Source organism: Leptodactylus fuscus, chromosome 4 (genome assembly GCF_031893055.1).
Source record: "Leptodactylus fuscus isolate aLepFus1 chromosome 4, aLepFus1.hap2, whole genome shotgun sequence".
Classification (NCBI taxonomy): Eukaryota; Metazoa; Chordata; class Amphibia; order Anura; family Leptodactylidae; genus Leptodactylus; species Leptodactylus fuscus.
The window spans coordinates 105,932,063-105,946,224 of NC_134268.1; the positions used below are offsets into that span (position 1 = coordinate 105,932,063).

The 14,162-nt window shown below is 43.3% G+C and overlaps 1 protein-coding gene across 6 annotated transcripts in view; it reads right to left on the reverse strand.

Annotated features, from left to right (window-relative positions):
* Window positions 1-14,162, reverse strand: part of RELCH (RAB11 binding and LisH domain, coiled-coil and HEAT repeat containing) — a 108,929-nt gene that overhangs the window by 33,788 nt on the left and 60,979 nt on the right. For all 6 annotated transcript variants that reach the window (XR_012715459.1, XM_075270902.1, XM_075270899.1 and 3 more), the window contains 6 exons: window positions 7,040-7,196; window positions 5,693-5,816; window positions 5,160-5,208; window positions 2,290-2,369; window positions 2,009-2,115; window positions 916-1,015 (listed from right to left, as the gene is read on the reverse strand). Coding sequence is in view for 5 of the 6 variants with exons in the window: in XM_075270902.1 (XP_075127003.1) it covers window positions 916-1,015; window positions 2,009-2,115; window positions 2,290-2,369; window positions 5,160-5,208; window positions 5,693-5,816; window positions 7,040-7,196 (617 nt within the window). In the remaining variant the exon portion in view is untranslated. The remainder of the gene's footprint in view (window positions 1-915; window positions 1,016-2,008; window positions 2,116-2,289; window positions 2,370-5,159; window positions 5,209-5,692; window positions 5,817-7,039; window positions 7,197-14,162) is intronic.

The window sequence follows — 14,162 nt, forward strand, 5'->3', positions numbered from 1 at the left end:
TATACCAGTACAGAAATAACGTTCCTTACTATAGAAGATGTATAGCGTTGTAGACGGAAAGAAAGTAAGAAGAGGTAATAGTGTTAGTCTGGTTATAAAATGAAGAAAAATTTTAAAGAAGAACTCCCATTATTTTTTTCCCCCCAAGATCATTATGTACCTATCCCACCAGTATATACAATTCAGTCAGTATTATCTTTTTTAGTTATTCCTTTCCTTAACTCTTATAATCTGCCAAGTCATGTGACCCTCACTCAGACCTAAAAAAAAGTACATGAAATGATATGTGAGAGAAAGACTTCCTGTATAATGGACTGTACCACAGAGACTCTCCATAGGGGAGACAGAAACTTCAGTCACTAACTACCGAAGAGTGGAGAGTTCACAGCCAAGGAAAATGAGCTCACAGCATAGCCTCCCTAACTACACACTTCTAGTCTCTTAGATTATTTAGGAGAATATATAGAGAGAAGGAGAATTACACAGCCCCATTACTGGTAGATGTAGTACAGTCTACAGCTGCACATGTCATGCTGTCCTGAGGCATCATGGGATTGAAAGCCGTGTCTGATCAGGATTGAGAGAAGCTGGATTCTAGAGATATGTGGGCAGTATACTTGGAAAAAAAACTTGGAGTGATAAGACAAGGATGGCAAAAAAAGATTTTTGTGGGAGTTCTCCTTTAAAATCCAGAAGGCCTACATTGCCTAAAGGATTGCTTTGTTACTGATATTAGACTATATAAAGAGACCAGACTCTGCAAAAATCATTTGAATACAGTAAAGATACAGCATAAAATCACAAAGGTTGCCTTGAGCTAAAGTTTCAAGCAGATCGTTTACATATTCTTTCTGCTCCATCTCACAGTACAGAAAACACTGTAAAACACCCAAGGAATTCCAACCCAGGACTAACCTCAAACATTCTTGCTGCGGTACACCGTACTAGTGCTGATGTGTGGACAACCCCATACCAAAGCACAGTTAACAGCAGCTCATGGTATGCTGGATTAGTCCTATAGAAAGAAGAAAGTCTATTAATGGTATAATAAGCACACACAAACAAGAACATGTATCTATTATGTCAAAGACAAATTAAAGGGTTTTTCCATGACAATGAAACTGAGCTCCACCTTCACTTCTCAGGAAATGACATCACACCCATTGGTCATATGGCCATGGTCAGACCCATTCATTGGAATAGGACTGAGCTGCAACAAGATCATGTGACCAAAGGACATGATGTTACTTTCTGAGCATTTGTCCGGGTCGCCATTTTCCGGTGTTGACACAGAAGCGTTTACAAGGGATACAGTTACAAGATATGGATGTTTTCACATATTATATAGTGTTATGGATATAATTTTACATTTCTAATGAGCAAATAAGTAAGTAGTGCATTTAGGGCCTCAAAATGGATAGGTGTGATGTTCTTTCACGGATGTCCTGTTTTTAAACAGAATGAACTTCATTTTAACATCGATTCTTGTGCTGGGCTGGATTTTTTTTTTTTTTTTTTTTTAGAAATACATTTTGTAAACCAGGCAATCTGTTCACTCTACATTCAGATTAGTTTTTTCTTAGGCCTGGTTCACATCTGGGTTCTGTTCGGAAAGTCCGCTTGGGTACCCCCCCAAAATGGAATACTGAACGAATTAAAAAGCGGTAAGCAATGAAACCACATGGACCCCATAGCTGTAATGGGGTCCGTGTGTTTTCCGCACGAATCATGGAGAGAGAAAAGTACTTCTTGAAGCATTTTTCTCTCTTGGCATGATTCGTGCAGACACAGCATGAAAAACAAAACGGACCCCATTATAGTATATGATGTCCGTGTAGTTTCATTGCTCAGTACTTTTTAATGCATTTGGTATTCCGCTCAGGGTCCCCATGCACACTCCCTGAATGGAATACTTAACACAGACGTGAATACGGCCATAGATCAATCATTTGGCAAATGAAGAATTGGCTATATACTATGTTGCATTGGCCATGAAACTTTTACCTACCCAAGTTCCACAAAAGAGGCTTTCAGGCTGTCTAGAGGAGCATGAGATAATGAAAGCATAGTCATCACATCTTCAAGAAAACCAACAAGCAGCTTGCGATCTTCTTCCTAAAAGATGAAAAGTAGAAAGGACTGAAGAAAAGGTGATGAAGGACCCAGATACAGATGGCAGAGAACACGAAGCAGATCGGTAGTGGGGGAGAGACAACCAACAGGTGCACCATACTATCTGATCTATTAGGTAATGAAAGTTATTCACTTTCTCTGTGGTTATTTACCCACCTGATTGTAGCATGTTAGCACTCCTGTAGCATAGATGGGGACCGTAGCTTTTGTGAGAACACCATTACCTGCTGTGGAGTCTAGGAGAGATGATAGGACAGGATTATTGCATACATCATACCATTTAATAATTTACAATACTCAATACAATTGTTTCACTTAGTGATACTCGAAGCCCATAAAACATATGCATTGAATTGCCACTGTAAAAGAGATCTGATACATGAGGCAGTGCACACCTCAAATTAGGCGCACCTTTGGCTGGGACCATGCGCCTGCACTGAAATCTGCGCCATGCACCTGGCATAAATTATAATAAATCTAATAGGGCTGGTGGCCCTGCCCACGTTATGTACCCTTCAATAAAAGTGGCAAACTGTGGCATAAAAGAGAAGAGTCACAATTTTTGGTAGCAAAACAACAATTGTTGCAAAAAATTGGGACTTTTTTCTGTATGTTTTGTATGCCAGAAAACAGGTATATAAAACATGATAAATTGCCCCATTGGTTCTTTAGCGCAAGTTGGCAATATCAGCAGATGCATGGTTTCAGTACAATTTCTTTCTAAGGGAAATCGAAAGGCTAAACTCCTGCAGGCAAAAAAAAGTGCAAAAATTGTATCACAGAGTCCTGGAATGCTAATGGAAAGGTCAGAATTGCAGCCTGAAATCGACGAATACTGCCTTTCAGGTGTCTATAAGCTCAGACTGGTGGAAGTGAAGCAATGGAGTTTGGAAAAAATGTTTCCATACTCTGGATTCTGATACCTATGGGCAATACCTGATAATTCCAAAAATCAATAATCATCCAGATCTTCTAAGTCATTAGGGAAAGTTCAAACATGGCAGAATTGTCACAGATCAGTAATGCAGATTCTAGGCATAAAATCTATGGCAATTTACATTATAACTATAGATGGGGTGAACTGTTAGTGGGCTAAAGCAAGACTATAGTAAGTGTAAATCACAATAGATTTGTGATCATAAACCTTCAAAGTCCAAACTAAAAAAAATAAAATAAAATACAAGTTTATTTTAATACTGTGTAGGGGAATGGAACATTATTGTTGTATACTTTATTAAAGTATATCTCCAACTTTGCAAAAATGAATAGCACACATTAATAGAAGAAAATTTATAGAAAAAAAAACAAAACAAAAAAAACCCCTTGAAATGACACTTAAGGCCGGGGCCCCACGGGCCGGAAACGCCGCGGGAAAAATCGCGGCATTTTACAGTAACAGCAAAGTGGATGGGATTCACGCCCACTTTGTGTTAACATTCGCAGCACTAACACGCTGCGATTTCCAAAACCGACGCGGCTTTCCCATATACCGTATTTTTCGGACTATAAGACGCACTTTTTTCCCCCAAAATTTCGGAGGAAAATGAGGGTGCGTCTTATAGTCTGAATGTGGGTTTGCAGCATGGCCGCGCTACTGCCACCGCTGGTTTTCTTCAGCGGCAGTAGCGCGGCAATCTGCAGGCCCCGGCAGCTAAGACAGTCCCCGGCATCTGCTGTAATAGACCGGCGGATGCCGGGGAGTGTCTTAGCTGCCGGGGCCTGCAGATTGCCGCGCTACTGCCACCACTGGTTTTCTTCAGCGGCAGGAGCGTGACAATACTGCAGGCCCCGGCAGCTAAGACACTCCCCGGCATCCGCCGGTCTATTACAGCAGATGCCGGGGACTGTCTTAGCTGCCGGGGCCTGCAGATTGCCGCGCTACTGCCGCTGAAGAAAACCAGCGGTGGCAGTAGCGCGGCCATGCTGCAAATCCACTCCTCCTCCACAGATCCCGGCAGTCAGTTAGCTCCCCCCACCGGCCCCATACCTTTAGTGATGCAGGACGGCTCCTGCACGGCGAGGCCGCAGGAGCCGACCTGTTCCGATGACAGCTGGGAGCCTAATGAAGGCTCCGAGGCTTGTCATAGATATATATTACTATCGCGGCTGGTCTATGACCCTTCGCGATAGTAATGTATAGAATCTCCCATAGACGGCAATACACTTGTATTGCCGTCTATGGGACTTGCAATCAAATGATTGCAGGTTCAAGCCCCCTAGGCGGGGGATATTAAAATAGTAAAAAAAAAAAAAAAAAAAAAAACACTTAAAAAAAATATAATAAAAAATAAAATAAATAAAAGTTCACCTCCTTTCCCTAGAATACATATAAAAGTATAACATTACTGTGAAACATACACATTAGGTATCCCTGTGTCTGAAAATGCCCGGTCTACTAATATTTTTATGTACAGTGAACGTCAAAATCAAAAGTGCTAAACTGCCGGGTTTTTCTCTCTGTTTTGCCTCTGAATTAAATAAAAGGTGATCTAAGCAATAAACATTTCCCAAAATGGTATATCTAAAAAGTACACCTGGCCCCACAAAAAAAACGCCCTATACATCCCCGTACAGCTGCAGGGTCACCTGTCAATGTGGCCTTGCAGCTGTTCCAAAACTACAACTCCCATACATTAAATATTTCACCATTTTTTGCCTGAAATTTTTTTTTCCCCTATTTTTCTCCTCTAAAACCTGGGAGCGTCTTATAGTCCGAAAAATACGGTATATATATATATATATATATATATATATATATATATATATATATATATATATATATATATATATATATATATATATAAAGTCTGCAGAGGAAGACTCCGTAAACTTTCTGTTCAAAGTGCTGTGGGAAGAACCGCGATGCAATCCCGCAGCGCTTTAGCGGTTTCTGGCCTGTGGGGCCTTAGCCTTAAGGTGATTTCTTCTGCACTGTATCCAATTTAGACAATTATTTCTATATGAATGCTTATGCTGACATTTACGTTGTAATTTTTGAGATTTTTTCCGATATTATAAACACTTACCAATATTTTCCTCAGATAGTCTCAAAATTTCCTGGAATTGTGGTTTTACCTAAAAATGACATTTATATAGTTGAATATTTTTATTGACTTAAATAAGATTGCTCAAGGCAACAGATTAATTAACACCCAAAGAATTTTCCTCTCCTCTAACTCAAAATCGGTGGCTGATGCTATAGACTCTGGCCACGTACATGCAAAATTGACAGATTTTCATTGATCTGTCAGTATAAGCTAGGGGGAATGAAAGGGATACATTATAGGCCCCATTAGAGTCAATGGGGCTCATTATGTGCAGCTCATATCTGTGATATAGGTTTCTGTTATTGTTGTTACTCTGCTCCCATGATGTAGCAACACAAAAATAATTGGTGGAAGTGTGAACACTGCCATAAAAAGATGTAAATTTTTACTCAGTGTTTCAATTTTAGATTAGATTCAGAGCCAAAAAATATAAGTATATTATAATACATCTTGAAATACTCTTATGCCTATTAAATCTCTAAATATGACATCACACACAAACATTTTTTTACCTTTGTATTAGTAAATATCTTTCCAAATGTTCTACACAACCTCCAGAAATATCTTGAAAACTCATGAACACATGCTGTTGATGCAACATTGATGCGACCTACTATCTCAATCAGCTGTGGTAATCTGCAGAAGACAAAGTGTTACAGGCAATATCATTAGTATCAAAAATCTGACCCCATTAAAATTTATAAGGTGACTTGGTATCTGCTTAAAGCCAAAGGTGGCTGAAAGGTTTAAAGGAACAAGATCCTCAAAAGCAAATTTATTTTGGGCATTCTGATGGCTGAACCCCTATTAAGAATTCACATCATTTTACTATGCACCAAACCAGAGATGCCAAGATACAAATTGTAGTTACAAAGTTGCCTTTTGTTGCACAGTATGGTTGAAAAAAAGACTTCTAGCCATCAACTTCAACCAAGGGATGGAAAAGCCCATGACTAAAAGGGATGAGCTCCTTGGGTAGGCTATTTCACAGTTCCTACAGTGAAGAATCCTTGTTGCCTTGTGACTATACAACTATTAAATTTACAAGATACTGGGGCACATTTGTCAAGGCTAGAGTTCACACTCAGCATTACACTATTGTGAAAGTGCACTGCATCAAACGTGGCACATGTGTAATCTGTCCTGAATTTGTGGGGAAAAGCAATGTGAACATACTCTAATACTCCTAAAACTTATCTAGAATACTAAAAAAGTATGTGGCATAGGAATTGCATGGCCAAAGTACAAAGACACATTACTAGTTGCCTGGAGGCTACTGGGGGGACATTGTTAGCTGCCTCTTTTCTACGGGAGACCCACATGGGAAACACTGGGTTAGGGCCTGCTATATTACCTGGTATAAGAGACTGGATTTTGTGTCTTCATGGATAAGTTTTAGGAGCAGTGATAAAGGTTAGATTTCATGGATATTCACTTACTGTTACTAATTTAACCACAATTAGCTGTGTTGCATTTGGCTATCCTGGTGGTATGGTAAACGACCTTCTGTTTTTACCCCCCCACCCCACCCCCCACCACCACCACCTTGTCTAAACCTTAGCAATATTGGCATCGATATCTTGCAAGATTTGCAGCAAAATCATGTGTGGTAAGCTCCCTGTTGCACATTGCATAAAAGGTCTTCCACAACACTGGATTGCTGTCATGGCAAAAAAAAAAAGAAAGATCTGTTTGGGTTTATAAGTACCCTAGTAAATGCTTGGGGTAATTTGCCTGGCCAAAATGACCTGACAGGTGCCCTTCAAAGAAATAATACATAAATAATAAATATATGAAGGGCTCGGAATATGTAAAGTACATTTAATAAAATATTGAACTTATCTGGAAAATAAACTCACAGCTGATTAACAACCCAAAGCAAACTTTCCCAGCCAGTGGTTCCCTCGTGTTCCAGCTGGTAGTCATAAAGCTGAAGCAGTGCAGCCAGCTGCTCACGGCTGCCAATGATGGTTGCTACATCCTGAAGAGGTGATATAGGGCGTGGAAAGCGAGTAACTGTGAGGAATGACCAGAGGAGAAAGACTTAGCCACAACTAATGACAATCATGGGGATTTCCAACATCAACAACTATAAGATAGATATAAAAAGGTTAATATACTATTCTGTATGGTCTAAGCTTCGCTTGAAAGACTGTCAAGATTTTCTTAAGTACACAGACAGGGTCAATAAGAGGGCAAACTGCTAAAGAGGGACTTTTCTATAATAAAATCAATAGTTAAACAGTAAAGCATAAAACGTATGCAACAGGCGTAACACACACACATAACTGTCCCACTGGTGATTCAGGACGCTGGTCACACGAGGAAGCGCACACGTCTTGGGGACAGACCAAAACCACTGCCAGCTATCACAATATACATGAAGGTTGGGCAATCTGGTCAGTTAGACTGTCAGGGTTATTTCTCGCCACTGTGTTTGCATAATGTTTATGTGCACAAATGTTTTCTAAGTTAGAAATTCACTTGATATATAAAAAATATTCAGTAGTATTGAAACCTTTTTGTTTTAAAGAAAATCTTTGTCCCTATTCCAAGCAGCAAATTAAAGAATACATTAAAGTCAATCACCTAAATGTTAAATTTATAATAAACCAATGTATTGAGAAATTTACCCACTTGGTTAATCCAAATACTATATAAACACACCAAACAAATACAGGTAAATCTAATCCAAGTGTATCTAAACATTATAAAATAGTCCAAATGAACACAAAATACAAAAAAAAACAAAAAAACATGATGATGTGCTTCTGTATATTGACTAAAGAGGCAACGGTACAGAATAATTTTTGTTTTGCAGTATTATATTGCATATACTGTAATGTAATGTATGGAATAGTGGCAAGTTGGCATTAAAGTTGTACTTTGCAAACGTTACTTAAATATAGATGTTTTTAGAAGACTGTTTACTTTTTATGTTTGTTTCACAAGTGAACCCACAACCCAGGCCTATACCCTTAAAAATAAAAGCATACCTAAAATTTATAGTGCAGGTGACAATTGTAAGGGTATGTTCACAGAGCTGAATTTGGAGCATAGTAAGGCCGGGGCCCCACGGGCTGGAAACACTGCGATTTGCCCACGGCAGAAACGCTGCAGGGAAAATTGCAGTGTTTTACAGTACCTGCAAAGTGGATGGGATTCGTGCGAATCCCATACCCACTTTGTGGTGAAAACCTCAGCACGGACTCGCTGTGATTTCCAAAACTGGCGCGGTTTTGGAAATTGCAGCATTTCAATTATACCTATGGAAACGCCGGTAGTGTTCCTGTAGATATAATTGTAACAGAAAGTCTGCAGAGGTAAACTCCATGAACTTTCTGTTCAAACTGCTGCTGGACGAACCGCAATGTGTTCCTGCCGCGGTTATTCCCGCAGAACTTTCATGATGCATATCAACGCAAATCTGTCTTGGGGCCTTCGCCTAAGACAACTCCAGTTAAAGTCACCTCCAGTTAGGCATCTTCTGCCTAAAATCTGCCTCATATTTATTTCAATGGGAGACAGATGCTTTTTTTTTTCTTCACATATCTGGCAGAACAAATAAGCATCATGCTACATATCTCTGTGCACATGATACTTTATAAACACCCATTGAGGTTAATGAGAGGCAGAAAAATTCAGCTTGTATGGTGCTCAAATTGCTGAATACTAAAGCTGAATTTTTGCAGTTTGCACAAAGTCCACCTGTACAGATTATCAGGACAAGGAAGTGTACAATCTTAAAATATATTACAAAGTTACCTATTATCACCTGCACTAATCTTTATAAAAAATAGCTTTCAAAGTTTAGGTAGGTTTAAGAATAGAGATGAGCGAACAGTGTTCTATCGAACACATGTTCGATCGGATATCAGGGTGTTCACCATGTTCGAATCGAATACCGCTTGGAAAGTGCGCCAAAATTCGATTCCCCTCCCACCTTCCCTGGCGCCTTTTTTGCACCAATAACAGCGCAGGGGAGGTGGGACAGGAACTACGACACCGGGGGCATTGAAAAAAATTGGAAAAAGTCATTGGCTGCCGAAATCAGGTGACCTCCATTTTAGACGAATAGTGGATTTCAAATCCGGGTCGTATGAGAATGTGAACTTTGTGACTATGAGACAGGGATAGCTGTACAGGCAGGGATAGCTAGGGATAACCTTTATTTAGGGGGGAATGTTATTAAAAATAACTTTTTGGGGCTCTATCGGGTGTGTAATTGTGATTTTTGTGAGATAAACTTTTTCCCATAGGGATGCATTGGCCAGCGCTGATTGGCCGAATTCCGTACTTTGGCCAATCAGCGCTGGCTCTGCTGGAGGAGGCGGAGTCTAAGATCGCTCCACACCAGTCTCCATTCTGGTCCGACCTTAGACTCCGCCTCCTCCAGCAGAGCCAGCGCTGATTGGCCGAATTCCGTACTCTGGCCAATGCATTCTATTGGTGTGATGAAGCAGTGCTGAATGTGTGTGTTTAGCTCAACTACACCGGTAGAGTAGTTGAGCTAAGCACACAGATTCAGCTCTGCTTCAATCAGCGCTGGCCAATGCATTCTATTAGCTTGATGAAGCAGAGTGTGCACAAGGGTTCAAGCGCACCCTCAGCTCTGATGTAGCAGAGCCGAGGCTGCACAAGGGTTCAAGCGCACCCTCGGCTCTGATGTAGCAGAGCCGAGGGTGCGCTTGAACCCTTGTGCAGCCTCGGCTCTGCTACATCAGAGCCGAGGGTGCGCTTGAACCCTTGTGCACACTCTGCTTCATCAAGCTAATAGAATGCATTGGCCAGCGCTGATTGAAGCAGAGCTGAATCTGTGTGCTTAGCTCAACTACTCCACCGGTGTAGTTGAGCCAAACACACACATTCAGCACTGCTTCATCACGCCAATAGAATGCATTGGCCAGTGCTGATTGAAGCAGAGCTGAATCTGTGTGCTTAGCTCAACTACTCCACCGGTGTAGTTGAGCCAAACACACACATTCAGCACTGCTTCATCACGCCAATAGAATGCACTGGCCAGCGCTGATTGGCCAGAGTACGGAATTTGGCCGATCAGCGCTGGCTCTGCTGGAGGAGGCGGAGTCTAAGGTCGGACCAGAATGGAGACTGGTGTGGAGCGATCTTAGACTCCGCCTCCTCCAGCAGAGCCAGCGCTGATTGGTCGAGTTCCGTACTCTGGCCAATCAGCGCTGGCCAATGCATTCTATTAGCCCGATGAAGTAGAGCTGAATGTGTGTGCTTAGCACACACATTCAGCTCTACTTCATCGGGCTAATAGAATGCATTGGCCAATCAGCGCTGGCCAATGCATTCTATTAGCGTGAACGGAGTTTGCACAGGGGTTCTAGTGCACCCTCGGCTCTGCTACATCAGATTGCTACATCTGATGTAGCAGTGCCGAGTGTGCATCAGATGTGTAGTTGAGCAGAACTGGCTCAGCACTGCTAAGTCTCTGCATTCGCATAGGAATGCATTGGCCAGCCTTCGGCCAATCAGCGCTGGCTCTGCCGGAGGAGGCGGAGTCTAAGGTCGGACCTGAATGGAGACTGGTGTGGAGCGATCTTAGACTTCGCCTCCTCCAGCAGAGCCAGCGCTGATTGGTCGAGTTCCGTACTCTGGCCAAGCAGCACTGGCCAATGCATCTCTATGGGGAAAAGTTAGCTTGCGAAAATCGCAAACTGACAGGGATTTCCATGAAATAAAGTGACTTTTATGCCCCCAGACATGCTTCCCCTGCTGTCCCAGTGTCATTCCAGGGTGTTGGTATCATTTCCTGGGGTGTCATAGTGGACTTGGTGACCCTCCAGACACGGATTTGGGTTTCCCCCTTAACGAGTATATGTTCCCCATAGACTATAATGGGGTTCGAAACCCATTCGAACACTCAAACAGTGAGCGGCTGTTCGAATCGAATTTCGAACCTCGAACATTTTAGTGTTCGCTCATCTCTATTTAAGAACTAAAATGAAACTCGTATAATAATATTTTTCTAAATGAGCTATGACATATTTGTAGAGGCTCTGAATCCATCAATAAACAGTATTAGCAGAATCTCCCCACAACTTTTCAGCAAGGCTGATTCTGCTTCCCTGTAAACTCAATATGAAACTAAAGAACAAAGGGACATTTACAAGTTATATAAATATTCAAGTAGCACGGTCTGATTATTTTGTTATTTCATTTTATTAGTACATGACTGCAACTGGTGTATATGCAATGCAATATACAATACACAGAACTGCATTCATGATGTAATGGTCTGCAGCCTGTTGCTTTCCAAATGCTATGTAACAAATTTCCAGCAAACACAAACCAGCAAGACTGATCATGGTAAGTGAATGGGGAGGTGTTTTTTCTCCTCTTCACAAAGTAAATGCAGTGTGGAGGAGTTGATTCTGCTGTGCAAACTGTTGCTGTGTCCTGACTGAGGATCCTACAAAGCTGACATTTTACAATAAAAGTTCTTGTATCTACTTCTGCTGCTTGTCTGGTTACAGATGGGATATTATTCACAGACACCTATGACTGTGCTCATAGATTGTTTGTTTTCTTGTGTTTTAGCTGCTTGGCAGCATGTATTTGCAAACCAGTGTTCCTGCATCTCCTATATGATAGTCACTTGGGCTTCTCTCAGCTATCTGTATGCTATTGTATAGTTATTCCTGGCAGATTGGCAGAGCAGTATCAGCAATGGATTGGGGAGGGGGACAGGTACCCACAGCCTGAGAGAGAAATGTAAAATGAGTTTCAGCCATAATGTGAATATTAGCAGCAGAAAAAACTGATAAAACACCATGTATAAAGACTTATGTGCAGGGCCGCCGATAGGCCAGTACTACTACTGGCGTCAGGGGCCCGGCCAAATTTAAAAATTGGGGGGGCCCGGGCCCCCTGGCGCCGGCAGCAGTCATTGTATGTCCTGTTTGTTTCAACTCAGATCTGCGTCCAGAGGACGCAGATCTGAGTTAAACACTTACGCGGCTGAAGCAAGGAGTTGACCTGTGTCAGCTCCTCGCTTCGCCGCTGCCGCCTCTCTCGCTGACATCGCGTCTACACTGCCGGGTAGCTGGCGGCAGCGGCGAAGCGAGGAGCTGACACAGGTCAGCTCCTCGCTTCAGCCGCATATGTGTCAGCTCCTCGCTTCGCCGCTGCAGCCTCTTTCGCTGACACATATGCGGCTGAAGCAAGGAGCTGACCTGTGTCAGCTCCTCGCTTCGCCGCTGCCGCCGGCTACCCGGCAGTGTAGACGCGATGTGAGGACGTCACATCGCGTCTACAACTGTGCGCCAGTAAGAGAGAGAGGCGCGCAGAGAGCAGCGGGGGAACGAAGGAGAAGGTAAGTGTAATGTGGAACGTGAAACTGGGGGCAAATGAAGGAGAGGACGGCATGACACTGGGGGCAGAGATGGAGGGACATGAATCTGGGGGCAGAGATGGGGGGACATGAATCTGGGGGCAGAGATGGGGGGACATGAATCTGGGGGCAGAGATGGGGGGACATGAATCTGGGGGCAGAGATGGAGGGACATGAATCTGGGGCAGAGATGGAGAGAACATGAATCTGGGGGCAGAGATGGAGGGAACATGAATCTGGGGGCAGAGATGGAGGGACATGAATCTGGGGGCAGAGATGGAGGGACATGAATCTGGGGGCAGAGATGGAGGGGACATGAATCTGGGGGCAGAGATGGAGGGGACATGGATCTGGGGGCAGAGATGGAGGGGACATGAATCTGGGGGCAGAGATGGGGGGACATGAATCTGGGGGCAGAGATGGGGGGACATGAATCTGGGGGCAGAGATGGGGGGACATGAATCTGGGGGAAGAGATGGGGGGACATGAATCTGGGGGAAGAGATGGGGGGACATGAATCTGGGGGAAGAGATGGGGGGACATGAATCTGGGGGCAGAGATGGAGGGGACATGAATCTGGGGGCAGAGATGGGGGGGACATGAATCTGGGGGCAGAGATGGGGGGGACATGAATCTGGGGGCAGAGATGGGGGGACATGAATCTGGGGGCAGAGATGGGGGGACATGAATCTGGGGGAAGAGATGGGGGGACATGAATCTGGGGGAAGAGATGGGGGGACATGAATCTGGGGGCAGAGATGGAGGGGACATGAATCTGGGGGCAGATGAAGGGTGTATATGAAGCTGGGGGAGAGATGGAGGGGGGACATATAATTTACGGGTGACTGTAGGAGGATTATACAGTGTGCGGGCACATGAAAAATTAATGAGTGGGCGGAGTCAACATAACAGTGGGTGGGGCTAAATTTCCCACGGCGCGCAAAGCCCTCTTTTGGTTCTTCAAAAGTTGGGAGGTATGGGTACAGGGGGCAATGGAAAGATGTTAAAGGGTAGACGGGGGGAGGGGGGGTTGTTGGGACATCAGGTGTGCAGCACTGCGGAGAGGGAACTGGGGCAATAATATATAATATATAAGTTTTTACCTGGAGAATAATAATGATGTAGGCTATGCTACTAGCATAGCAGCCTGTTTGGGGGTGGGACTTTCACTTTAAAGGAGTATTCACGTTGCGTTTTTGGCCTCCCTTGCCGGGATCCGTTGGTAACCAGTCACAATCCGCTCCCCACTTATCCCTGCACGGAGAACTGCAGGACCCCCTTTTTTTTAATGGCCAGTTCTTTGTGCAGGGATAAGTTGACAGCTGATTCTGACTGGTTACCAACGGATTCCGGCAAGGGAGGCCAAAAACGCAACGTGAAAAAGCCCTGAGGATTTATTAAGAGGGCTCTTATAAATGGTGTTGGCTCTCTATAGGCGCTTTCACACTGTGAAGAGGTAAACTGTTTTGTGTTATGTTTACATGTAATTTCTTCTTTGTAACCTTAGTGGTGGTACATAAGTCCCCAGATCTGGTAATATCTCTGTGTGAATGTTCTATTACTGCTTCTTATTTCTTTCTTTCCTCATTAGGCTGGCCACCTAATGCTCTATTTTCCTACTATTT